We start from the raw sequence: 25,007 nt of genomic DNA, 5'->3' as shown, positions 1-25,007 counted from the left end.
TTTCAGGTGTTTTGGGTTAGGGTTTTAAAATCTGGATAGCATGAACTTTGTAGTTGGATCATAGTGTGGTAGCAGTGACTTTCTTGTTCAGGTAATCAGAAAATATTCCTGCCATCCCTATGCTAAGTTGTAAAGATTTATTAAGAAATGTTGCAAGGACTTCTCCCAGAGAACTTACAATTCCACTTTAGAACATACATGCACATAAACTATTTCTGTTAGGCAGTAATAACACTCAGGTGCCAGGGACTGTGTGGGTCGTGGCTGACCAGTACAGCAGTAAGCCTGTGGATGCCAACCTGTCCTAATAATTCTGTCCCTGTTTGTTTTACAGAAGTGCATCCTTTACTGGGGAAATGCTCTGTCACCTCTGTCAACGAGAATATCAAGACTCTTTGTTTGTAGGGGTAGAGGGGGATGAGTATGTTTGGTGACCATTTTCAGTTATTCATTGGGAGGGCTCATGGGGCTCAGAGTATATTCCCTTCTCCAGGAAATCTTCCCAACCCAGGGATCGAACCCCGGTCTCCCACATTGCAGATGGATTCTTTACCAGCTGAGCCACAAGGGGGAAGCCCAAGAATACTGGAATGGATAGCCTATCCCTTCTCCAGCAGATCTTCCCAACCCAGGAATCGAACCGGGGTCTCCTGCATTGCAGGCGGATTCTTTACCAACTGAGCTATGTGGGAAATATTACTCACAGCTGTGATTTATTATAACAAACAGCTACAAAGCAGAGTCAGCAGAGGAAAGGAACATGGGATAAGGTCCTGCCGAAACCAAGTGTAAAGCACCAGAAGCCTTCTGACAGTTGCAAAGGACGCACTTAATTTTTCCAACACAGATTGCGACAACTTGTGTGAAATACTATCTCCTGGGTCTCATCTGAGACTTGGTGGTCAGGTTTTTCTTAGGGGTCTGGTGACATAATCACCTCCTGCCCAGCACAGACCCACCCTCCAGACTCCAGAAGGAAAGCAGCTGTTCATACACCAGGGGGTTTGTACCAACAATTCAGGCACAGTGAGCCACCCTCAACTGGGGAACCCCTCCTGAAATTCAAGTTCCCTAATGCCAGCCAAGGACCCACACTGCAAGCAGGCTTTTGTGAGGATAGCAGACACATGCTTGTTTTGTGAATGCCTCTGCACTGAGCAATTCTATAATCGCTTAAGTTGTTGAGAAAAGGATATTGATGGAGAAACTTTTCGGAATCCAGGGAAGTCCGATGTTAAGAAGAGGTCACATTTCTTGAAGTGGGATTTGAGGTTGGACAAAAAAGAGAAGGATTCAAGGTGGAATTGCAGAGCACCAAGGTTTGACCCTGGTCCCAGTCTCCTGTCCACGTGCAGGAGATGGAGAGGAAGAAGGAGAATTGAGATGTGTTTTAGGAAATTAGGAGAGGCTAGAGGACCACAAAGGAGGAAATGCTCATTAGTATATAAAATGCTGCAAACAGGTAGGAATTACGGGGACCGCAAAAATGCCGCTAGGACTTCTTTTAATAATGTGTAAATTGGCTTTCTTTAAACTTAAAGTTATCTGTACACATTAAGCAAGACATGCAGCTCGTTGCCTTTAAAGCTTTCCTGCCCATCACATCTTTCTATTTGCTTTGGGTCACTTAAAAAGCTTTAAGAGTTTTGGGTCATTGATCTGCATTAGTTTGTTTGGCTTAGATTTCACAGGCAGATAGAAATGCGTGAGCTTTGGGAAAGCTAAAAAAAATTTCCTTGAGAGTTACTGCGTACTTCTCTCTGGTAATTATTTAGGGACAACAGCGGCCAAAAAGTGTCTCTTCTTTCTCTGATGGAAAAGTAATTCTGTTTGTTCATTAAGAGGATTGTGTTTGCCATTCCATTAATCTCATTGCCGTTTGCTGGCGAAAAATGGAAATTGAAAGCTGCTTGTTTTGAGTCCTGACATCCCGAGGGGATGATGAGAGTGTTTGAATTTCCTTCTCCACCCTTGGATGTCTCCCAGACTCTCACTTCTAGGGCACCTGACTGTCTCCTGCTTCCTTTCTCTCTTTGTGGCTTCTTGATGGTACGGTTGTGTAGGACCTCTGAGATGGATAACCACTGTTAAAAAAAAAATCATGTGAACCAATAGAGGCTTCTTTTTAACTTAAAAATGCACCAGAACTTCATTTACTTGGTGGAGGGTCAATGATTTGGGGACTTCCCTGGCAGCCCAGTGGGTAAGACTCTGCCTTCCAGGGCACAGGGCACAGGTTCAGTCTCTGGTCAGGGAACTAAGATCCCACATGCCACACAGTGCAGTCAAAGAAAAAAAAGGTTTTGTGGCTGGCTTTGAGTGCTAGTGGTAACGCAAATACTGGTGCCTCCTCTCTCACACTTTAGAGAATTTGGTGATAGGAAAGGTGGTAGAAGGTGGAGATGTAGGTGCCTGCTGTGGCATTTGCTGTCTCAATTCCCTTAAGCCTGGCCTTGCTGACTTCCTTGGACTTCAGGAGGACAGATGCATACTCGATTGGAAGTGGTTTTTAATTCTCTGTCTCTTGTTCTAATATTCTAGGGCTTCCAGCAAAAATTCTCCTTCCACAGTAAGGAGATTGTGGCTATCAGCTGTTCCTGGTGTAAGCAGGCGGTAAGTTTGGGGATAAGATAAAACAAAGTGGGCTCCTGTTTTCTCAAAGTAGAATTATGTCATGGCTGGAGTTCCTGTCTGTAAGTGGAACATTATCCTAATTTATGTATTATTTCTCTCATAGGATCTGTGGAGGAAGAAAGACACATTAGAACTGTAGAATCATAGGATAAATGAGCTGCAAGAAACTAGAAATTAACCCCTTTATTTATATACATTGAAACCTGGAATCCCATGTCAGAAAATCCCCTCCTGATTCTATCTCTGAGTCTAGAATGGAGGGATTTTCACTCCAGGGCCACTTGCCCCGTAGTACACTAGGTCATCGATGACGACTTGTATAGAAGGAAGTTGCAACCTTAGATAATCCCTCTGACAAAGCAGTTCAGACATCTTGGTTCTTCTGTTTTTGATGTGGGTGCATTTTTTTCTTAATGGGACTGTGTTAGGATTAGAGTGGGCTTATATTCTTCCTTAGGTTTGGACGTTGTTATAGTTGGCTGTATGCTCATTGAAATGTTACTCTTTCTTATATTTGAACATGGATACTCATATGGATCCAATGATAATTTCCCTTTTTACTTTCCCTCTCTTCTCTTTTTTTCATTTTTTAACAGCTCTGTCCCAACCAGATGGTTCAATTTTTTTTTTTTTTTTTTGTCTATGAACCTATTTTTTTTCTTTAGCTAGACAATGGAGACTGACTCACAAGTTAGCAAACTGTGGCTTATAAACCAAATTTGACTGCTGCCTGTTTTTGTAACTAAAGTTTTATTGGAACGCAGCCATGCCCATCCTTTATGTATTGCCTCTGGCTACTTTTTTGCTCCAGCAGCAGAGTTGAATAATGCATCAGAAACAATATGGCCCCATAAGACTAAAATATTTACTATCCAGTCCTTTTATAGAAACAATCTGGACCCCTGCTCTAATCTCTCAATTTACTGGTTTTTTAAACTGTCTTTGTAATTGGGATATATTGTCCCCTCACTGCACAGTCAACCTGGAAATAAAGTGCTGTGCTGTTTAAGCTTAAGGGTTAAGGCTGTGCAGATAACCTTCAGACTTCCAGGTGGTTTAGGGGTAAAGAATCCGCCTGCCAACACGCAAGAGACGCAGGGTGCATTGGTTGGAAAGATCCCCTGGAGGAGGGTGTGGCAACCCACTCCAGTATGCTTGCCTGGAGAATCCCATGGGCAGAGGAGCCTGGTGGGCTACAGTCCACGGGTTCACAAAGAGTCGGATATGATTGACTGAAGCAACTTAGCCCATGCACTGCACACATTGGCTTTATCTAGTCCCCAAGGCAGGAGTGGAAGATGCATTTACTTGAAACACAGGAAATTGGCTTTTTTTTTTTGTGGGTGAGAAACCTTTGCATCTTTGCAGTTCCATCAGGTTCAATCTAATAATTTCTCTGGCATATTTTCACTAGCCCCCTCGTGTCAGGAGGATCTGCTGTTACTTGGTAGGGACACCTTGGTTGGGAAAGTTCAGTGTTTGCTGCATCACCCTCCTGGCACGTTTTTTGTTCTTGGCATTTCTATCTCCTTTCAGTTAATTGTTTTACAAGTAGTCTTCGTGCTTCTGTTCAAGAACATGTTCACAAATATAAGGGAACATGTTTCCTTTCACTCAAGGAACTGTGCAAATGCCAGTTGTGCAGTTCCAACTGCACTTTGCTTGGAAAGGAAGAAAGAAGCAGGTTTAGGCCCTCGGGGTCCCCGACACTGTCTATGCTTGTTGTTTCCCTGATCTGGTGAGACGACACTTGCCAGGTAGCATCCACGCGGCCTTAGATAGGCTGCACATGCTGCTACCCTGTAGCTGCCAGGTTGTGGTTAGATGGTTGATCCCAGGTCATTTAATCTGGAAACTGTCCTGCTTAACAGTGAACTCATATGCTTTCTTTCTTGAATCTGTAGTCCAATCAAATCACTAAAAAAACAACTTTCACTTGACCCTTGTGGCAGAGTTTTGATCATTTCTTTGTATCTTTGGGGGCTTCCCTGGCGGCTCTGTTGGTAAAGAATTCACCTGTAATGCAGGAGACCCGGGTTTGACCCCTGGGACTATCCTCTGGAGGAGGGCATGGCAACTCACTCCAGTAATCTTGCTTGGAAAATCCCCATGGACAAAAACCTGGCTGGCTACAGTCCATGGGGTTACAAAGTTGGACACAGTTGAGCGACTAATCACAGCATGTGTATTGTTGAGTTTCCCAGGGCCCCACGTTGTAGAAGTTGATTTTTCAAGGACTAAAAATATAAAACTTTTTAAGACAGATTATGGTGGTGGTGTATTTTAACACTATAGGTAATTCTTTCTAGGATATATGATGTCAAACAATTAAGTGCCTTCTGTGGGCACTTCCTGAGGCAGAAAATAAAACTGTATTTGGGAGCCGGGTTTCATGTATTCAGGTCCTGACTCTACCCCTTAAAAGTCATGCAGTTTTAGACACACGTCTTAGTCTCTCCAGAGTACTCAGGTGTAAATTGTGAGAGTTGGAGTCGGCAGTCTCTGAGATTTCTGCCACGTTAGAGATGCAACGGCTATTCATATGAGGGTTTACTTGAATTGTTAAAATTATTATTTTTTAATTATTTTAATTGGAGGATAATTACTTTGCAATATTGTGTTGCCAACAATACTACATGCCGGGCAGCAAAGGAGACACACATAAAGAACAGACTTTTGGACTCAGTGGGAGAAGGAGAAGATGGGATGACTTGAGAGAAAATGATTTTTTAAAGAAAGAATTCAAATGACATTTCTCTGGTATATCAAATTGTTTGCAAATCACAAACAATTTAGGAAGAATTATTTATTATCTTATTAATTAGTATTTCATGCTTAATTGATTTAGTAATTTGCCACTGGATCATGTCAGATCTTGAAGCTATTCAGTAGTAAAGATAAAATTGCCCTGATGTGATGTAATTGGGGTGGCTATATTTGACAGTTTTCATGAGACAGTCCTAGTTTATGTCTGCTGTTCCAACATAATTATTGTCTCTGCTCCCTTTCATTCTTAAAATTGTTTCAGTTAAGATGATAAATTACGTGGTCACATTAAGTATAATCTAAGTAGCAGCTACTGTTAATTTTTTTAAATCACTATGATTAAAATTTTAAAGCCCATAATTGTATAATGGGGATTTGATGTTTATTAGAAAACAAATGCTACCACACATTATTATCACTTTACAGTCACAAAAAAGAAAAAAAAAATTACTGGAAATGTAATTGGCCTAAGGTTACTCGTCCATTGGGGTATATAGCTAAGCCCCTGGAACCTAGGTATGGTTATTATCATTAGTCTATATTGACTTCCTTCCTTTCAAAAGTCAAAAGCACTTTAGATTTGCCAAGTGTGCTAGGACCATTATTTTTTCAGCAGCTTTAGACAAACCCGGCAGAAGCAGTCTCTTTGTTTCTTCTCTAACAACTCTCTAGAAGAGACAATTTTTTTTTTTTTTCTGGGTCCCTTACACTGGATGCTTGTCTTTATTTCCTTCTCAACATTATCCCAAATCAGCCAAGTCTGTGAGGAGCACAAGCCAAGTGAAACAAAATTATGTGCAAAGTTAGCCTTTCTAGAATCCTCCAAGTCTCTAACATTTTTAATGTAAATATCCTATAAAAGGTTATCAAGTTTCAGCTGGTCTATAAACTGAGTTCTTGTAATCAGTTGCTATCAGTTTATAAAGTAGAATGAGTTTGTAATCTGGTCTCTTAAGTTCCTGGGGCTGGTTGGGCAGTGATGGGGAGTGTGGGACCTCTGTGTGTGTGTGTGCACGCGAGCATGTGCTAAAGTATGCACACGTGCACTTGTTCCTTCTTGCGGCGGCATTTCCCTGCGTGCAGAATTGTTAACTGGCCTGTCTTTCCCTTCAGTTTCACAACAAGGTGACCTGCTTCATGCTGCACCAGATTGAGGAACCCTGCTCCCTGGGGGCTCACGCTGCTGTTATTGTTCCGCCCACCTGGATCATTAAGGTGAAGAAACCTCAGGTAACTGCCGGGACCCTGGTGTTGCTGGGCCAGCTCAGAGAAAAAGGAACTGCTGCTTCTTGCTTTTCTCCCCTCAACGAGGCTCTGGGTTCCTACAATCTCTGCTCACTCCTCCCCACAGGCCCATGCTTAGCTTCTCAGTTCATCCCGTTAGCCCATCCCTGTACTGCTGTTGGGCTCTCTCATGGAACCAGCCTCTTCTTCCTAAAGAAATCAGAGTTTCACAGCAGGAGTGCTTGCTCCCCATTCAGATGCTAATATGTATTCTCTTGCCCGGGCGCTCAGCTGAGTTCCTTAAAGCCCTTTGGTGAGCGGTGCGTGCAGCTGATTCTTACACGACTCTCTTCTCTTGCAGCCTGGGCAACCCCAGGGAGTGACTGTGAGGGCGCACGGTGGTGCAGGCTTCAGTGTTGGGTTGCGATTCCTACCACTTCCAACCCCAACGCAGACTGTGGGTCATGACCTTCCCCAGTACACGAGGCCTGCTTAGAGAGCAACACCCTTTCCTTAAGGCAAAGTAGAATTTATCCTCTTAACAGCTAATCTCATTCTGTATTCAAGCCTCCTTGTACTTTCTGCATTGCAGGCTGATTTTTAGGTCTGAGCCACCAAGAAGCTCTTTTGTACGTGTGTTTCCCCTTAAAATTCAGCACTCTGTCCAATTGTTTTATAGTAAACATTCAGTTAAATCAACACGTTTTCATCAAAAACCTTGATGGTATCAAGAAGGCTACTAAGCACTGTGAATGTAATACCTGATCTTTGCTCTGAAGAACCATGTAATTACTTTAAGGAAAGATCAGGGAGAGCTTCATGAAGCAGGTGGGTTTTATTCTGCTTCCTTAAAGGTGAATGGGACTTAGATCAGTGGAGAAGAAAATAACATGCAGGAGAATGGCAGGAGCAAGTATACTTTGTCCAAAATTATATCCATGGGGCTGTGAGACTAGATTGACTGCAGAGGAAGGTTTATGTAGGGGGTGAGTAAAAGGGATGAGCATAAGATTGTTCAGGCCTGACTCAGAGGAGATTTTTGTTCCGTGCAAACTTTATCCTTTAACAAAGGAATGATTGAGTAAAATTTTATATATATATATATATATATATATATATATATATATATATATATATATATAATATAATTGTTTAACTAGCACGAGTATGTAGGATGACCTAGTGGTATAGGATTTTGGACGACTGAAGATAAAACAGGAAAACCAGAAGACACTATCACTCTGCAGAGAAACTCCAAGTTTACTTTTGCAAACTTTAAAAGATCTTTAGGTTGTGGAAATTTGCAAACAAGTGAAGAGAAAGAGCTGATCATAATGAATTCTATAACCATGAACGTTTCTGCTGCTGCTGTTTCATCTGTCCCTTGCCACGCCGTATTGTTCTTTTCATAATTGAATTTGTTTTGAGATTCCCATGCAGTTCTAAGGAACAGCGCAGAAGGAACCCGTGTATCCGTTGCAAACTTGCTCCTCATGGTGCCACCTTGTAGTATCAGGGTATAACATCAGAACCAGGATGCCGACACGATCAGTGGAGACAGAACAATTCCATCACCATCAGTGGCCTTCTGTTACCCTTTTGCTGCCACATCCGTGCTTCCTCTGGCCCCACCCCCTTTACTCTGTCTTCTTGAAAGTGCAAGTCTCCCTTTTTTCCTTTTGCTAGGGTATTTTAAAGCAAAGTTTAGCATACCATTTAATCTATAAATGCTGCCTTTTGTTTCCCAGAAAGATACTACTTCAGAAAGACAATTCCATACCATTACTTCACCCATCAAAATTAATTAATTTGAGGTGGCATCTTTAAATTATTTTCTGATTGTTTTAAATATATCTTTTTTACAGTTATTTTTTCAGACTAAGATCCAAAGTCTACAACTTCCTTTTTGTTGACTGATCTCTTAAATCTCTCTTAATCTATAGCACTCTGCTCTCTTATTTTTCCTGCCAGTTATTTATTGAATAAATAGGGTCACTTTACCTACAGCATAGCTCATATTTTAATTTTGACTGATTGTATCCTTATTGTGCTTTAAAATCATTTAAATCCTCATTTAAAATCATGGCCCATATTTCTTACAAAAATATTTAGATGTAAGGACTGAGATTCCGGTTTAATTTCTTGGCAAAAGGACTGTATGGGTATTGATGTCTTTTTCTGTAGTGTTGCTTTTAATGGAACATAATACCAGATTGTTCACTGTTAGTGGTGTTAGGATTCAGAAACTGTCATCCTAATCCATTTGTTATAAATTTGTCCTTCTGTCTTTCATCTGTAATTTTATCCATTACAGATTGTTGCCTAAATCTTTTATTTCATTGGGTTTTGTTAAAGGGTGATTTTCCAATTTTTACTCTTCAATTTTTAGCTACAGTTTTTCTATGAAGAGACCTTGACCTTATTACCCGCAAATGTAATACATAACAGATGCTTTTGTGTTTGCCTTTGTTTGTAAATTTTCATAATAACAAGTTGGTATCTTAGCAACTTTTATTAGGTAGCTGATTGGTGGGAATGGTTTTTGGAAAGTAGTTCAGAGTCAGGATGCTAAAGTCCAAAATTTTTTAATAAGCCACCTTTTTATTCCCATCTATGATTCAGGACATTGTGATAATAAGAATGAAAGCTAACATTTATTGAATGCTTTGCGTGTGTTACATATTTTAAGTACTATACATTTAGTATCTCATTGTTACAGTGCTCTTGTTAGCCCCATTTCACAGCTGATGAATGTGAGGAATAGAAAAGTCAAACAAATTAGCTGGGGCTATACAGTTATTGGTGTGAGATGTATTTGAACCCATAAATTGTGATTCTGAAATCCAAGCTCTTAATGATATATCATGCTTCTTTACCATGTTGCTAAAACCAGCCTTGATGAATTAGATAACTTTAAAAATTTTGGTGGTCCCTTCTCCCCTGGGTCCCAAAGTCATCAAGTAATTTAACTAATCAAGTTCTATAGAAAAGGTGGTGTATAATGAGCCTGAGGGGGCAGAGTGGCAATAGGGTAGTGGTGAAGCGCTCTGGTTTGCGAACCAGGCAGCCTGGACTCATAACTTTGCCCTGCCACTTAATAACTTATTTCATCTCAACTTAATCTCTTCTACTTCAGTTTCTCCTCTGTAAAGGGTAAATAATACTCGTACCTATTTCATAGAGCTTTTTTGAGGACTGGTGAGCTAAAACACGTAAAATAACACGCAGAGAACAGTACGTGGCTCATTGTAGCCACTCAGATTTTAGCTCTTGCTGTTTTCCTTCTTATTGACTTTTAGGAGCACAAGGTGTCAGGTGAAGCTGTGCAACAACAGATGACAGTGGGACAGTCAAACAGGGGTCAGGATAGACGTTACTGACCCCTGAACCTTCTGTGTTACAGCGAAAGCAGACGTGAAGAGGGTGAGAGAGAGACCCAATGCAGGGGGTAGAAAGAGCCAAGAGTAGGGGCCATAGCATCGTATCTACGGTGTTTCCAAGTGCACCTCGAAGTCTTACTGTAGCTGTTGTATTTCACACCAGAGTGGGATTGTATATTCACTAGCCCAGTTTTTCCCAGGGAAGACAGTCAAGACCTGCTCATTTACTAAATAAAAGAATAGAAGAAGACAGGGAGAATATCCACACCTAGAAAATGGAAGGAGGAGGAGGAGGGGAATGTTTGCTAGACAGAGAACTATGGTAGCATGAAGTTTCATTATTAAAAAAATGAAAAGAAAAATAGGGCAGTCATCAGTGTTCAATTCTGTAGACATGAGAAAAATACCAAGGGCTGAGAGAAGTCCCTGTGTTTGGAACCAGATCATCAATAAGTCAAAGCTGTAGTTTTGTAGAGTATAGGGCATGGGTGGCAACCTGTTACAAATGGTGTGGAAGCAATAAGATTAGAGAATTTATTTGGAGACATTGGGTGGGAAATCTTTTTTTTTGAAAGGAAAATTTGGAAAGTAGATGGAAAACAGCAGGTAAAATGCTTTCTGAGCATTTAGAGCTTTATGTATCTTTCCACCTGTACCATATATTTCTGTGTTTTCCCACTGGGGCTTCCCTGATGGCTCAGTGAGTAAAGAATCTGCCTGTAATGCAGGAGCTGCAAGAGGCAGAGGTTCGATTCCTGGGTCAGGAACGATACCCTGGAGAAGGAAATGGCAACCCACTCTAATATTCTTGCCTGAAAAATCCCATGGACAGAGGAGCCTGGTGGGCTACAGTCCAAAGGGTTGCAAAGAGGCAGACACGACTGAGCACAAGCACCTACCTACCTGTTTTTCTGACACTGCTTAATGATGATAATGGAGAAGAGCCTTAATTGAATTAAGTAAGTGTTTAATTAACCACATTCGAAGATGCTGTTACCTGCAGCGGGAGGTCCAAAGATGAATCAGATGTTCATTTGATGTCCACAAAGAGTGTACTTCCCAGGGAGGAAAAAGACACAACTGTCTAAATCATTGGTTGGAGTCTTTGTGAATTTGATTCTGGAGAGGAATTCAGCCACAAGTAAATCCTTAATATTGGGTTGGCCAAAAAATTTGTTCAAGTTTTTTTCCTAACATCTTATGGAAAAACACAAATGAGCTTTTTGGCTAACCCACTGAAAGAGTAGTTTTCAGATGTCTGGGAAGGGATATCTATTTGACCGGTGTGCATCTCATGGGAGAGACACATATATGGAGGTGAAAGGAAGGGGCCAGAGAGTTGGGTTGCATCAGCCCTGCTCACTGAGACGCATACACATCTAAGGCGCAAAGGGGCCACCTAAGATGTAGAAACACGGTGGAGACCTGGAGCAAAACTGAGCTGCCTCAGTCATGGAGAACAGTCTAGGCTCAGTGGAAAATCTGGCCTGTGTGCTTGGTCTTGAAGGATGTGGGCCACATTCCTGGCAAGAGGGATGAGGAAGGGTGATGTGAGCCAATAGGATCTAACTGAGAACAGCAGTGAAGATGGGTCATGAGATACAGTCGGCTTTATTTGTGATGTTTGTGTCTAAATAAATGGCTCTACAGAAGAGTAAAGGAAATTTACTGGAGTGTATTATGGTCTGAAAAAGTGGGTTGTAAAGAGATGGAATTAAACCATATATTTTCGTTCGCTGTGGAAAGACGGTGGATTCTGAGTGGATAATGACTCTGTGACCAGCTGTGGAGTTGGGCTCTGTGTGAAAGCTTGCTGGATGATTTGCTAGGTTTCATCACCAAATTACTTGGCGAGACCTGGAAGTGAAAAGATGATGGAAGGTAGATAACTGAAAGGAGTTAAAATGAAAAAAAAAAAAAAAATTTTAGTGACCAAGCCTCAATCAGTGAATATAAAGTTCAAGTTATATTTGAAGTTACAAATGTCAGTGTTTGTCCTCTGGACTGAAAATGTTAGAGGATAGTGCTTTGGGTGAATGAATTAAAGATATTCAAATACTAGTGCAGGCACTTGGAGCTGATGGAGCAAGACTCATGTGGCATGAACTTTTTGTGAGGTCAGATTTGTGGGGGGACCCTAGAGGTATGTGTTTTTAATAAATAACATTGTTCTCTACTTAATGTTTCAAACTTTGGCTTTTCTATTGGAAAAATCATAGGGAAAAGTCTATATTAATACATATATATTTGATTCCTTTTAAACTGCTGTGGATATTTTATAGTTGATTTAAGCAAATTCCCTCCCAATGGATATCTATATTATTTCTAATGGTCTGTTTATAAAAATGTCACAATCAACTCCTACCTAGCCTTGTATGGGCTTTCTCCATGCTAGTCCTTATTCCTTATGATTGGATTATCTTAAAATGCTAGGGCTCCCATGGTATGTCATAGCAATGACCAACAATCTCCCTCAATGCCCAATGCCAAAGACTTCCTTTGGTCAATCTAAATGTTACACTTGCTGTGTGAAACAAGTTGCTGTGATTTGGCTAAATATGCCTAAGAAGCTGCTGAGACCCTGTCCTTAACTTTGGAGTAAGTTTTCCTGATTCTTCTGCTTGCCTGTCCTTATAACAACCATTGCTGCAATGCTAAAGCTGGAGCAGGGCAGAGTGAGACTATCCTTTCATAGACAAAGTCCACGGAGCGCCCTCTTGTTATCCATCAGAGTTTTGTCCAGCGTGTGAATGGTGGAAGACGTCATCTGGGATGATGAAGTGAGATATGGTATCTTTAGACCTGTTATTATAATTGATCCTTTGCGATCCTGTCACCTGAAGAAATCCCAAGAGATAATAAGAGTAGTAAGTTGGGTTTCATTCACAGTGGAATGATTCATCCGTAGGATTTCATAACAGCCCAGGAAGGCGTCATAACTGTGATAAAGATTGTGTTGATAGGATTATTTTTGTGGCAAGGTAATCCTGTGCCACAATACCTGGGACAAGAAAACAAAAATCCTTTATCTTAGGAATTTCACAAAAGAGTGGGCACAGAATGTACGGGGTGAATGCTGTTGGGATCAGAAGAATGTAAAAATCCAGACAAGAGCACTACGTTTTGCTGTTTGGACAGTTGAACTTGTAGAATCAACCCTTTGCACCACTGAGTTAGCTGCTTTTGATAACAGTGCTACTTTGTTTTAGAACCCAGGAAAAGTATTAAAGGTTTCTTGGCTGTTTTGTCAACAATTCTAGATAATAACGTCTCGGTATAATTTTTTCATTCTTGGGAACCATGTTTATTTAACTCTCACAAGACTGACCAGGCAGAGTAAGTGATATTGTGGATTAGCAAGGCTTGAAGACTTGTCTTGGCCAAAACACAGCCTGAATCTGCCTTCGCATCCATCTGTTCCTCACTGAATTAAGCTGCCTTCTAAAAGAAGTGATGTCCTGAGACAGAGATACATGTTTACACAAGGACAGAAAGAAGCCTGGGGAACTTGGAGGTGTGGAGTTCCATAATGCTTATCGTTTGCTCTTTGACCATCTGTAGGGAGGTAAGCTTACTCAGAGCTCACGTACAAGCGTCCAGGTACTGTAAGTCAACCACTGTGCTTGAGCTTTCCCCCTTCTTGTTCTGTGAGATGAAGGCCTCAGGTGCGTGTGGCTTGGTGAGGTTTGGAAGCATTTGCATCTGTGTTTAAAACAAAGGCCATTTTTGTCTGTCTGTTCCCTATGAGAGCTGAGTCCCCTGCCTACTCCTTTTTCAGACATGCAGCCTTATTTTGGTATGTTTTTCTAACGCTCTTTTCAAACACACTTGATCAGCAGGATCACCTGAAGAACTGTGATTTCTGTGATCAAGCAAGTTGAGGAAACAGTCCCTCAACTTGGTTCATGTGCCCTGTCTCTTGGAGTTTAATTATTGAGTCCTGTCCAGAGCCGAGGCCCATAGTATGTTCCTGTAAGTGTTGGTGTCCCACATTGCTCTTGGCACTAAGTCAATGAAAATGAAATAAATTAGGAAACAGTCACCACTTCCTAAGGACCCTTTATGAAATTAGGGAAGACTCAGTCAGTGTCGTGAATTATAAAAATACTGACTTATTATTTCCGCAATGATGTGGGTGCCTACTGTGTGCCAGGCATTGGTGCTGGGGATATATAGCCATCAGAGGCAACTGATAACATTGATCAAAGTGTTTCTCACGGGATGGATACCAGGTTAACTACTTTACATGCATTTTTTTTTTTTTCATTTAAACTCCACAACTGTCCTTTGAGGTAGGTATTATCACCTTCCTTTGAAAATTAAGAAACCTAATTCAAAAGTTTGACTTGGCCAAGGTTATGGAGCTAGTAATAGAGAGGTTCAGAATTCAGTCTGTCAAATCCCACATCTCACAGTTCTTACCCCAGTGATTGGCTTTACTCTACGCAGTACATACAGCTCCTCATTCTACCTTTTGCACTTCAGACAGAGGTTCTCAATGCTGGCCACACTAGAATTCCCCAGGAGCTTTTATTATTTTATTTTATTCTATTCCATCCTGTCGTAATCTATTCTATTCTGGTGAGCTTTTAAAAAGTATCTTTGCCTGGGCTTCACCCTAAACAAATTAAATAAGAATATTTGTTGGGGCCCAGGTACCAACACTCAAAGCATCATGAATTGCCAGAAGTAATAGACGCTGCTTCTGCCAATCTAATAGTTTTCAGCACTCTCCTTGGAATATTTGACTGAGTAAGCATTTAAAAGTTCCAAGTAATTGTTCTTCCCTTTTAATAAAATTGGAAGTAGTCAAAATATAGCAAATACTGAAAGACTGCAGAAGTTTCCCAAAGAAGGACATGATAATAGGTCCAGTTAAAGAGGAATTTGGGAACTTGGAGATCTATTTGCAGGAGAAATATAGTCTAAAGTGAGTGATGAGAAATCACCTGGCATCGGGAACACCCATGAACTTCTGGATTTCTTTTCTGGTGAGATTCAGAAAACCTGAAGACTCTTTTAATCTGATGGGGGAAGAAAACCTTGGGACAAATGGTGGTTCAAGAAAGTTTCCTTCATCCTTGGTGAGCACAGGCCACAAATCAACTTTTTTTTTTCTTGGTCCAAATGCAAATAAAAGCTAAATAGTTTCAGTCTTACTAACTTCGATGTGTTCATATATGATGTACTCTAGACTAAAAGGTTTATTTTGAATGTTCTAAGAAAAAATACAATGTTGAAAAATAGATACCTAAGTTTCTTCAAGCTGTTTGAAAACATTTAATTGCTCAAACAATGCATGTGTCTATGCTTATGTAAACTTTTAAGTTAAAAATTTTGTATTTCAGGCTTTCAACACTTTGTAAAACATCTATGTCATGGTAGTAATAGCTTATCTTTATGAAGATGGCCATCTAATTAATGACTGACTCTCCACTAATTAAATCTGATTTTGCCTTGCCTTCAGCCAGGGAGCTGTGACTGTTCCCAGAAAAAGGTTCTTCTCAAAGCATCTGTATCAAATATAAAGAGTAAATAGCCGAAATAATCAGAGTTGTGGTCCATACATTCCCTAGAAAGAGAAAGACAGGGCAAGTAAATTTGGGGTCCCTGTGTTTCAAGTTGGATGCGCTTCTGTGAGAGGAAAAAGATCAAGGTTGCCAAGGGAGGGAGGACTTTTTTAAACCAGTGGGGCCTTAGCCAGGAAAAGGAAGAGCAGTGACTGCCACTCTGCATTTTGAAAACCAAGCCATGAATGCTGATAGAAGACTTGGATCATAACATTTCAGTGGCGTTGAGTCATTTTATATGAACAGGTCATCTCCTATAAAAAGTAAACAGAGGGGGAAAAAAAGAAAAAGAAAAAAGAAAAACGTGAAAAATGGCCTCCTTTTTTACATTTCCACATAGGTGATCTCCATACCAGGAGATGAACTTCTTGAACTTGGTTGGGCGGGAGACGGACCTGGTTGGGCGGGAGACTGGAGCCCCTCAGAGAATTTGGGATTCTTCCATTTTTACTGGGAGGGTTGGCAGGTATAACATGTGTTGTTATGTGAGTCCATGAGAGCCTCCAGGGTTCTAACTCCCTGCCTCTCCGTGGGGTGGGGAGTCAGTCGCTCACTCTCCAGCACGCGACTGGGTTTGTGTGTGGCTTCCCCATGAGCAGTGGCTTGGAAGTGTCAAAGCATGAGAAGCATGCCCTGCCGAACAGCATGCGCCGCCGTCGCCTTCTCCATGGTCCTGCATGGGCGCGCCTGCAGCCCGTCGGCCTGCTGGCTCAGGGCTCCCTTCTTTCCCTGCAGAACTCCCTGAAGGCGTCCAATCGGAAGAAGAAGAGAACAAGCTTTAAAAGAAAAGCCAGCAAAAGAGGAACCGAAGTAAGTGCTTGAGGGTGATGGTCCAGGGAAATCCACCTTCCTCTCCACCGTTTCCCCGTCTGACTTGACCTGGCCCGAGCTCCGTTTGCTGATGTATCTCCCACCACTCTCCTTCACCATACCCTAACCACACTGGGGTTCTGCCGGTTCCTTTAAAATACACACATAAAACCTCTTGCCACTTGAGAGTCAGAGCATTTGCTTTTGTCTATGGAAGTATTATCCCAAAGATGATGAAGATGAGAGCTAGAATGTATCTAGTGCATGTCAAGCCTATAGAAAAAAAAAGATCATGGCTAAATTCTTGGAGGTGAGTTACAGCTTGAGACACTTTCTCATGTTGAGTGAGCCCTGTGAAACAAGATGCAGTGTATTTGGGGGCATATGTTGATTTGGGGGGATGGGGTGGGGAGTGGCAGTGGTTCTAGAAATATCTCACTTTCATTGCTTTGGGGCTGCTTTTCGAGTCTCAATAGTGCTGCTTTCTTTCTTTAGCAGGAAAACAAAGGTCGTCCTTTTGTGATAAAACCTATCTCTTCTCCGCTCATGAAACCTTTGCTTGTGTTCGTAAACCCCAAGAGCGGAGGCAACCAGGTAAGTCGATTTTCATGCGTTTCACTTGGAAGTTTCAACACTTTCTTGAAAACACATTTCCTGACACCCGGTAAAATAGCACTATGTGGGACTCCTAGCATTGGAAGACAGCCAGTTTCTCCAGTAAGGCACAGCTCTACACTTGATGGGGCCAGGCGAAACCTCGAGGTTCTAGGATTTATCCCTCTGCTTCCACGTCAAGCTTCACTAGAGGTGTCAAAAGCCGAATTGCTAACATTTTACTTACAGATTTTCAAGAAAGTTCATGCTACAAACTCGCAGTGTTTCAGCTTTCTTAACTCTTATAGTTAGGAAGCCCTTCATGAGCTTGTGTGTTTGAGTTAGTCGCTCAGTCATGTTCAATTCTTTGTCACCCCATGGACTGTAGCCCACCAGGCTCCTCTGTCCATGGAATTCTCCAGGCAAGAATACTGGAGTGGGTAGCCATTCCCCTTCTCCAGGGGATCTTCTCGACCCAGGAATCGAACCCGGGTCTTCTGCATTGCAGGCAGATTCTTTACCACCTGAACCACCACCTGTGTTTCTTTCTGCTGTAATCGAGACTCAACTACTTTTTCCCCTGTCTTCAGAGGAAAGAGAGAATAATGATTTATTGTCCGTGATAATCATGAACAATAGACACCACCAAGGCTACCAAAAATATATCAGCTTTCACAGGTTTCATTTGGTCTTTGCCCAAGTCCTATAGAATGATTAATATCAACCTCATTTGAGGATAATGAATAGCCTTAGAGAAGTAAAATTTAATAACATGTTTAATGTGCACAGCTCTTTAAAGGATAGAAATTGTTCTAGAATCCAGGTCTTTGTCTCCTCATCTAATTCTCGTCCCACTCTCAGGCTTCTTATCAATACTCCTCTGTGGGTTCTGATTTTGCTGTGACTTTTATGTGAGTTTGGATGATATTTCCTGTGTCCATTAAGTGCACATTTTACATTTTGAGACAAGATTCCCTGAAGTGTCACGCTAAGCAACTTAAAGATTTAAAACTGTTTTAGTCACCTCGTGTAAGTAGGCAAATCATAGAATTAAGATTGACCCAAGATAATGCTTGTTCTTATTAGTAATGTTAATGGGTATTTTCCAGATCACATTAATTATAGTAAAGCTTCTCATTTAAAGAAATATTATCCCCCTTTCCTTTCTTCAAAATTATTATTATTTTAATTTGTGCATTTACTTAGTTTTTGGCTGTGCTGGGTCTTCATTGCTGCACGCGAGCTTTCTGTAGTTGCAGCACGTGGGGGCTACTCTCCAGTCGCTGTAAGCTTCTCACTGCGGTGGCTTCTCTTGTAGAGCATGGGCTCTAGGGTGCAGGCTTAGTAGTTGTGACAGGTGTTAGTTGCCCCGTGGCATGTAGGATCTTCCCGGACCAGGGATCAAACAAGTGTCTCCAGCATTGCAAGGTGGATTCTTAACACTGGACCACCAGGGAAACTTCCAAATTCTTTTTCTTTTTTAAAGATTTTTTTTTAATGTGGGCCATTTTTAAAGCCTTTATTGAATTCGTTGGGGGCTTCCCAGGTGATGCAGTGGTAAAGAATTCCTGCCAATGCAGGAAACGCAGGAGACTCAGGTTTGATCCCTGGGTTGGAAAGATCCCCTCGAGTTGGAAATGGCAACCTGCTCCAGGATTTTTGCCTGGAAAACTCCATGGACAGAGGAGCCCAGTGGGCTACAGTTCATGAAGTTGCAAGGAGTTGAACAAGACTGACTGACTGAGCATATTGAATTTGTTATGATATAGCTTCTGTGGCTTATGTTCTGTTTTTTTTTTGGGGGGGGGGGCATGAGGCATGTGGTATCTTAGCTCCCTGACCAGGAATCCAACTCATGCCCCCTGAATTGGAAGGCAATGTCTTAACCACTGGACTGCCAGGGAAGTCCCCCCAAAATTCTTAATATTAATTCTTCTGTTAAAAGTCTATATTAACATCATAAAGAATAGGGAAAAGAACTGTTGTAAGTAGAGAATTTATTTTTAACATCCTACTCTTTTGATTTACTGAGTGATGATCTTCATGTTGTAATGATGGTGATCCTAAAACTACCTCTTGAGAAATTCTTGGGAGTGAAGTTCAGTTTGCTCTGAATCTTACTCCCTCTCTAGGTCTAGTCTTTCCATAGCCTAACTAGGGTTGAGGGTGTGGTTGGGAACCATGGAACACAGCACAGTTATTTAATGTAAATGACTCCATGAATTTGGCCACCTGAGCTCCACATGCTAATTAATCTCAGGTACATTTTATCTTACAAGTCTATGTAAAATGCATTAATTAAATTCTTATAAGCTTTTCCTTTAAGGCATTTAGAAAATTGCAGATGATCTCTGCTTTGGAGAAGGAGGCAGTCCAGTTAAGATACATCCTGTTCCTGTTTCAATCTCTGTATAAATTATTAAAGACAGGGACTTCAGAGATGATCTAAGATTGTTTCTTCTTTCACTAAATAAAAACAGCTCAAGGAAGCAGCAGTGAATTTTCGAAGGATATTGTGTTTGTTAATGACACAAAAGGGGCGAATGGGAAAAAGAATCTGAGCAACATTAAGGAGATGTGAATTCTCAATTGAGTGGATCAGACCACAGGGGCTGTGAAATTTCAGAGGCAAGCAGTCACTTGGGAGTGATAAGGAAATGGTGTCAGGGAAGTGGCTGAAACAGAAGATGGGACACCACTTAGTTGTGTAGAGGAAACTGGGGTCATGCCCTCTTCCTCCTCTCTCTTGCATCACGTTCCTGTTCACCCTTTACTGCTCAGTAGCACCTTTCTGAACAGTTGCTCAGAACTAATTGGCTTGTCGGCTATGCTCCTGAAGGCCATGGTGCACACGTGTACTATGTAAACTGCAGCATTAAGTCCTGTACTGTGTATACTCTGTGTGTCTGTTCCGAAGAGATACAGGCTTAGCTAATGCCAGGGGCTGCCCCTCTGAACCTCTGATTTCTAGTGCATAGTGCACAGGAATGAACTATAATTGTTTAACCAGCAGTATGTGTAGAAGGTGGGATGTTGTGATGAAAGTGATTCATTTTGAGCACAATATAATGGGTAGAGCATACATATTAAGTTATTAGAAATGTGATTAAAGATTAGAAGGAACTTGTGGAGCAGTGTCTTAAATCCTGGCTGAGGATTTTGGATTCATATTAAAAATTTTGTTTTTTGCTATTTAAAGATTTTTTTTTTTAGTTTTGAAAAATATTTTTTTTTAAATAAAGGAGTAATATAATGGCAGATTAATTAGGCACATTGAGAATACATGTAAGTCAGGAGGCTATGCGTTAGCATAAATTAGAGGACCTTGTTCATCCATTCTATATAAAATAGTTTGCATTTACTAATCCCAGACTCCCAGTCTTTCCCTCAACAACAAGGTCCTACTGTATAGCACAAGGAACTATATTCAACATCCAGTGATGAAAAATAATTGGAAAAAATATGAAAAATAATATATATATTATATATGTATATCTGAGTTACTGTGCTATATAGCAGAAATTAACACAACATTGTAAACCAAATATGCGTTAATAAAAGTTTTTAAAAATTGGATGGAGAGCACAATGGATGGACCAGTGAATAGATGGGTAGACCTATGGGCTAAAGGATGGATGTGTGGATGAATGAATGGGCATGGGGATGAACAGATGGGCATGGGGATGAATGGGATACTTAAAGGGAAGCAAGGCATCAAGATCTTCCAGCCGATTATCTGGAAAGTGGCTTTGTTATCAATGGATTTTTCAGGAAAGGGAAGAATTATTTTGGGAAAGATGGCGAAATGTGTTTGAAGAATTTGAGATCACAGTGAGGTATTCAGGTTTAAAAACTGGCCTTTTATTAGAAGCAAAAAGCTTCCTGACTTTGCTGTCACTTGAGGCACTTTGGTTTATGAATTGCCCTAATGAGGTCACCTCCAGAGTACCTAGGATTCTCAGAAATGTGACTAAGCAAATCAAAATGAATAGTGTGTAACTTTAAACTTCTGTGTATTTCCTCTGTAAAGAAGAGTTCTTTTTTAAAGAAATAGTTATTTATTTGGCTCTGCCGGGTCCAGCTGTGGCGCAGGGGTTTTCGTTCTTCGCTGTGGCGTGGGGGTCTTTTGTTGGAGAGTGCAGGACCCTTTCTTTCAGGATCCTTTTTTAGGTCCTTTTTAAGCAGCTTGTAAGATCTAGTTCCCCAATCAGGGATGCAGCCCAGGCCCTCCCCCTACCCCCCTGCACTAGGAGCTTGGAGTCCAGACACAGGACCACCAGGAAAGTCCCTCGAATTCTTTACTAAGCATGATAAATACAAAGAACCTTGTTTCTAAGCACAACATGAAATGTTGAGAAAGCTGTAGAGAAATCCAAACACCCGTCTATAATTAGAACCTTTCAAACTGACCTCCATATATTTATGGTTCCTTCTTCAGTGTTAGGATGGTACACCTCTAACCACGCCCCACCCCCAGCTGGTGAGCAGGGCAGAGTCATGGTCAGGGGTGACCTAACTCCTCTTTTAGGTCTAGCTGTGGCCATACCGTGCCCTTCACACTGCACATGAGTCAACTGCAGGATGGGGGCAGTCAGAGAATGAAGTAAACCACCTCACTTGGCAAAACGGAATCAGAGGAACGGAGTTTCTTATTCCTCAGCTCCCTTGACTCTCGGACCCAAATGAGCCGCAGTTGAGACCAAGAGGCAGAGAACAGAGGGTGGCAGTGAAAGCAGGTTATCCCCAGGAAGGAGGAAGGGGGAAGGATGTGCGTGTGCTTTCTGACCTGGGGTTTCTCCTTGGGGGGCATTCTGTGCTCAAACCTGACATGATGTGGTGTTCTCCTTCGAGAAGGAGGCCATTCACGTTTATTTACCTTAGAGACAAGTTGAGATTAATAACATGACCTCTGTGTGTGTTTGACATCCTCAGACAGCCTTTGAAATGCCATTCATCAGAATCTTTATCTGGAAATTTTCAGTTTGGGGAAAATTCAGGAAATTTCATCCTGACGTTAGGGTTCAATCCAGGGAATTTCCATCTGAATGTGTGCCTCTTACTCTCCCCTCTTATAGTCCAGTAGTTTTCCAATTTCTGTGTAAATGAGACCCATGGAAACACTTGTTAGACATATTCTACCCTATAAAATCTGGTGCTGTGTGTCTGGGGTGAGGCCTGGGAATGCCACTGGTGAGCATCTCAGGTAATTCTGATATCAGTCTTCTGTGGGACTCATTTAGGGACACATCATCAGAGTCCTGTCAGGGTGTCTGAGATAACCTGGGCCTTGTCTGAGGAGCACAGCAGGTGAGAATTTATTGGAGATGAAGGTTTATTGTTTTGTTTGAAAAATAGCGTCTCAGTTTGTCCTTATTGTCTTCAAGGAGGCTCATCTCTTAGCCCAGAGAAGTGGTTCTCAACTCCCACTGCCTTTAAAGACCCCAGCAGCCTTTAAAGATAGTGATGTGCGCTCCACCCCATGCTAAGACCTGTGAGTACAGGGCGCCTTAACTGGTCTAAGCTCCTAGATGATTTTCTTGTCTAGCAAGTGTTAAGAATCATGGCCTTTTTCCCTCTTAAGCTTCTGTGTGCATGAGTCACCTAGGGATCCTGTTAAAATGCAGATTCTGATTCAGTGAGTCGGGGTGCCTCTGAAATCCTGCTTTTCTGACAAGCTTCCTGGTGCCACCATTGCTGCAGCTCGGAGACTGCACTGATTCACAGGAGTTTACAGCAATTAGTAGAGAAATGGGGCTTCCTTTTTCTAAAGAATCCCGCCAGTGCAGGAGATGCAAGACACGTGAGTTCGACCCCTGGGTAGGAAGATCTCCTGGACTCTGTTTTTTGATTGTTAAATCAGGGCTTTTGCTTTTTAAGAATTGATTTGTCTTGCTCATCTGTGTCTAGATATAAAGTACTCCCCCCACCCCTTTCTGTTCTTGAAAGTTAGGCTTCAGACTTAGACACACACACACACACACACACACACACACACACACACACACACACACACAAAACCTTCTTAAATATCTATTCTTCAAATAACTAGACTACATTGCCATCTGCTGGCAAGTAAAATGCCTATAGCTCTTTTTTTTTTTTTTTTCTTCAGTATTTTTTCAGAAAATTTCCAGCACTTGGCAGGAAGATACTGAGCTGAACATGGGGGCGGTTTTTATTTCTTATTTTTTAAACACTGACTTCTTTTAAACAGATGTGTTTTTGTGTTAGTCGCTTGGTCTTGTCCGACTCTTTGCAACCCCATGACTGCAGCCCACCAGGCTCCTCCGTCCATGGAATTCTCCAGGCAAGAATACTGGACTTGGCTGCCATTCCCCTTTCCAGGGGATCTTCCTGACCCAGGGGTCAAACCTGTGTCTCTCGCATTGCAGGCAGATCCTTTAACATCTGAGCCACTAGAGAAGCCTCCTTTAAACAGGTGCTTCACAGTAATTGTCTCTCTTTCTTCCCCTCCAGGTAGACACATGCTGGGTGTTCTGCAAAGCTTTGGAGGTTGGGGGTATGGCTGTTCTTGGTGGGATGTGAGCTGTGTGAGGGAGCATTCACTAGAGTTAGGGGTTGCGATATCAACTTTAGTGTCGTCTCCTGCAGAAAAGAAGAAAGATAAACTTTACTCCTGCGTGATCCCCTCCTCAGTGTGGAAACCTGAGGGCTCAAGAAAGGGCCCGACTGCTCATGCGTATCTCTGCTTTAATTTCAACACTTAATGTTTTTTTGGATGCCCCTGACTCAGTAGCACGTTTGTGCCTGAGTCTTATGGGCCTTTCTGATGCCTCTCAATGCTTCCTGCTTTCCCACTGGGTCTCCTTCACAAATTTCATCTTCAGTGACATATTATACATGCATGGTTAGGCAGATGTCTTTCTTTTAATTGAGCTGTAGCTGATTTATAATATTATATTGGTTTCAGGTGTCCAACATAGTGATTCAATGTTCTTGTAGATTAGGCTTAATTTCAAGTTTTCGTAGAATATATGTCATAGGCTTTATTTCCTGTAAGCAGGGGATCTGACCACTAGTTATTCTAGCCAGGCAATCCTTAGAGTCAAGGGTCCATCCTTGGGTGCTTACACTGTTCAGTGTGAAATCCCAGGGTTCAGACGTGGCATGAATTGGACCCTTGGATGGGAGTTCCCAGGGAGCTTATCAGCAGGTTATAGGAGGAAAGGATGTTCAGTCTGTGGACAGGCTCATATTGACCGAGTTCACGCCCCTATCCTTGGGCAGGCGTTCCCACATCAGGGACACCTGTCCTGACTCAGGCCAGGGAAAGTCAACCCAAGTAGGAGGAAAGAGGAGACAGAAGAAGTAACTTCAAATCCGAATCCCCAAACTACTTCTAAATACTGAACAAACAACCTCAAAGAAGATGTTGTTTTCTACTGTGCCCAACCTAAGCATAAATCAAAAACCATTATGATTTTTTTAATTGAGATATAGTTGATTTACATTGTTGTGTGTCTACTGCACAGTGAAGTGATACAGTGTGTGTATATTTTTTTTTCCATTATGGCTTATTAAAGGATGTTGAGTCATAGTTCCCTGTGCTTTACAGTAGGATCTTATTGTTTATCTATTTTATATAATACTTTATTTATTGACTATACCAAAGCCTTTGACTGTGTGGATCACAATAAACTGTGGAAAATTCTGAAAGAGATGGGAATACCAGACCACCTGACCTGCCTTTTGAGAAACCTATATGCAGGTCAGGAAGCAACAGTTAGAACTGGACATGACACAACAGACTGGTTCCAAATTGGAAAAGGAGTACGTCAAGGCTGTATATTGCCACCCTGCTTATTTAACTGCTATACAGAGTACATCATGAGAAACGCTGGGCTGGAAGAAGCACAAGCTGGAATCAAGATTGCCGGGAGAAATATCAATAACCTCAGATATGCAGATGACACCACCCTTATGGCAGAAAGTGAAGTGGAACTAAAAAGCCTCTTGATGAAAGTGAAATAGGAGAGTGAAAAAGTTGGCTTAAAGCTCAACATTCAGA

At 41.6% G+C, this 25,007-nt stretch overlaps 1 protein-coding gene across 3 annotated transcripts in view; it reads left to right on the top strand.

Annotated features, from left to right (window-relative positions):
- DGKI (diacylglycerol kinase iota) overlaps nt 1-25,007 on the top strand; it is a 507,168-nt gene that overhangs the window by 247,803 nt on the left and 234,358 nt on the right. For all 3 annotated transcript variants that reach the window (XM_069588482.1, XM_069588483.1, XM_069588484.1), the window contains 4 exons: nt 2,542-2,613; nt 6,514-6,630; nt 16,310-16,384; nt 16,880-16,978. In XM_069588482.1, coding sequence (XP_069444583.1) covers nt 2,542-2,613; nt 6,514-6,630; nt 16,310-16,384; nt 16,880-16,978 — 363 coding nt within the window. The remainder of the gene's footprint in view (nt 1-2,541; nt 2,614-6,513; nt 6,631-16,309; nt 16,385-16,879; nt 16,979-25,007) is intronic.

This window comes from Ovis canadensis, chromosome 4, assembly GCF_042477335.2.
Source record: "Ovis canadensis isolate MfBH-ARS-UI-01 breed Bighorn chromosome 4, ARS-UI_OviCan_v2, whole genome shotgun sequence".
NCBI classification, from domain to species: Eukaryota; Metazoa; Chordata; class Mammalia; order Artiodactyla; family Bovidae; genus Ovis; species Ovis canadensis.
This window is presented reverse-complemented; position numbering and strand designations above follow the sequence as displayed.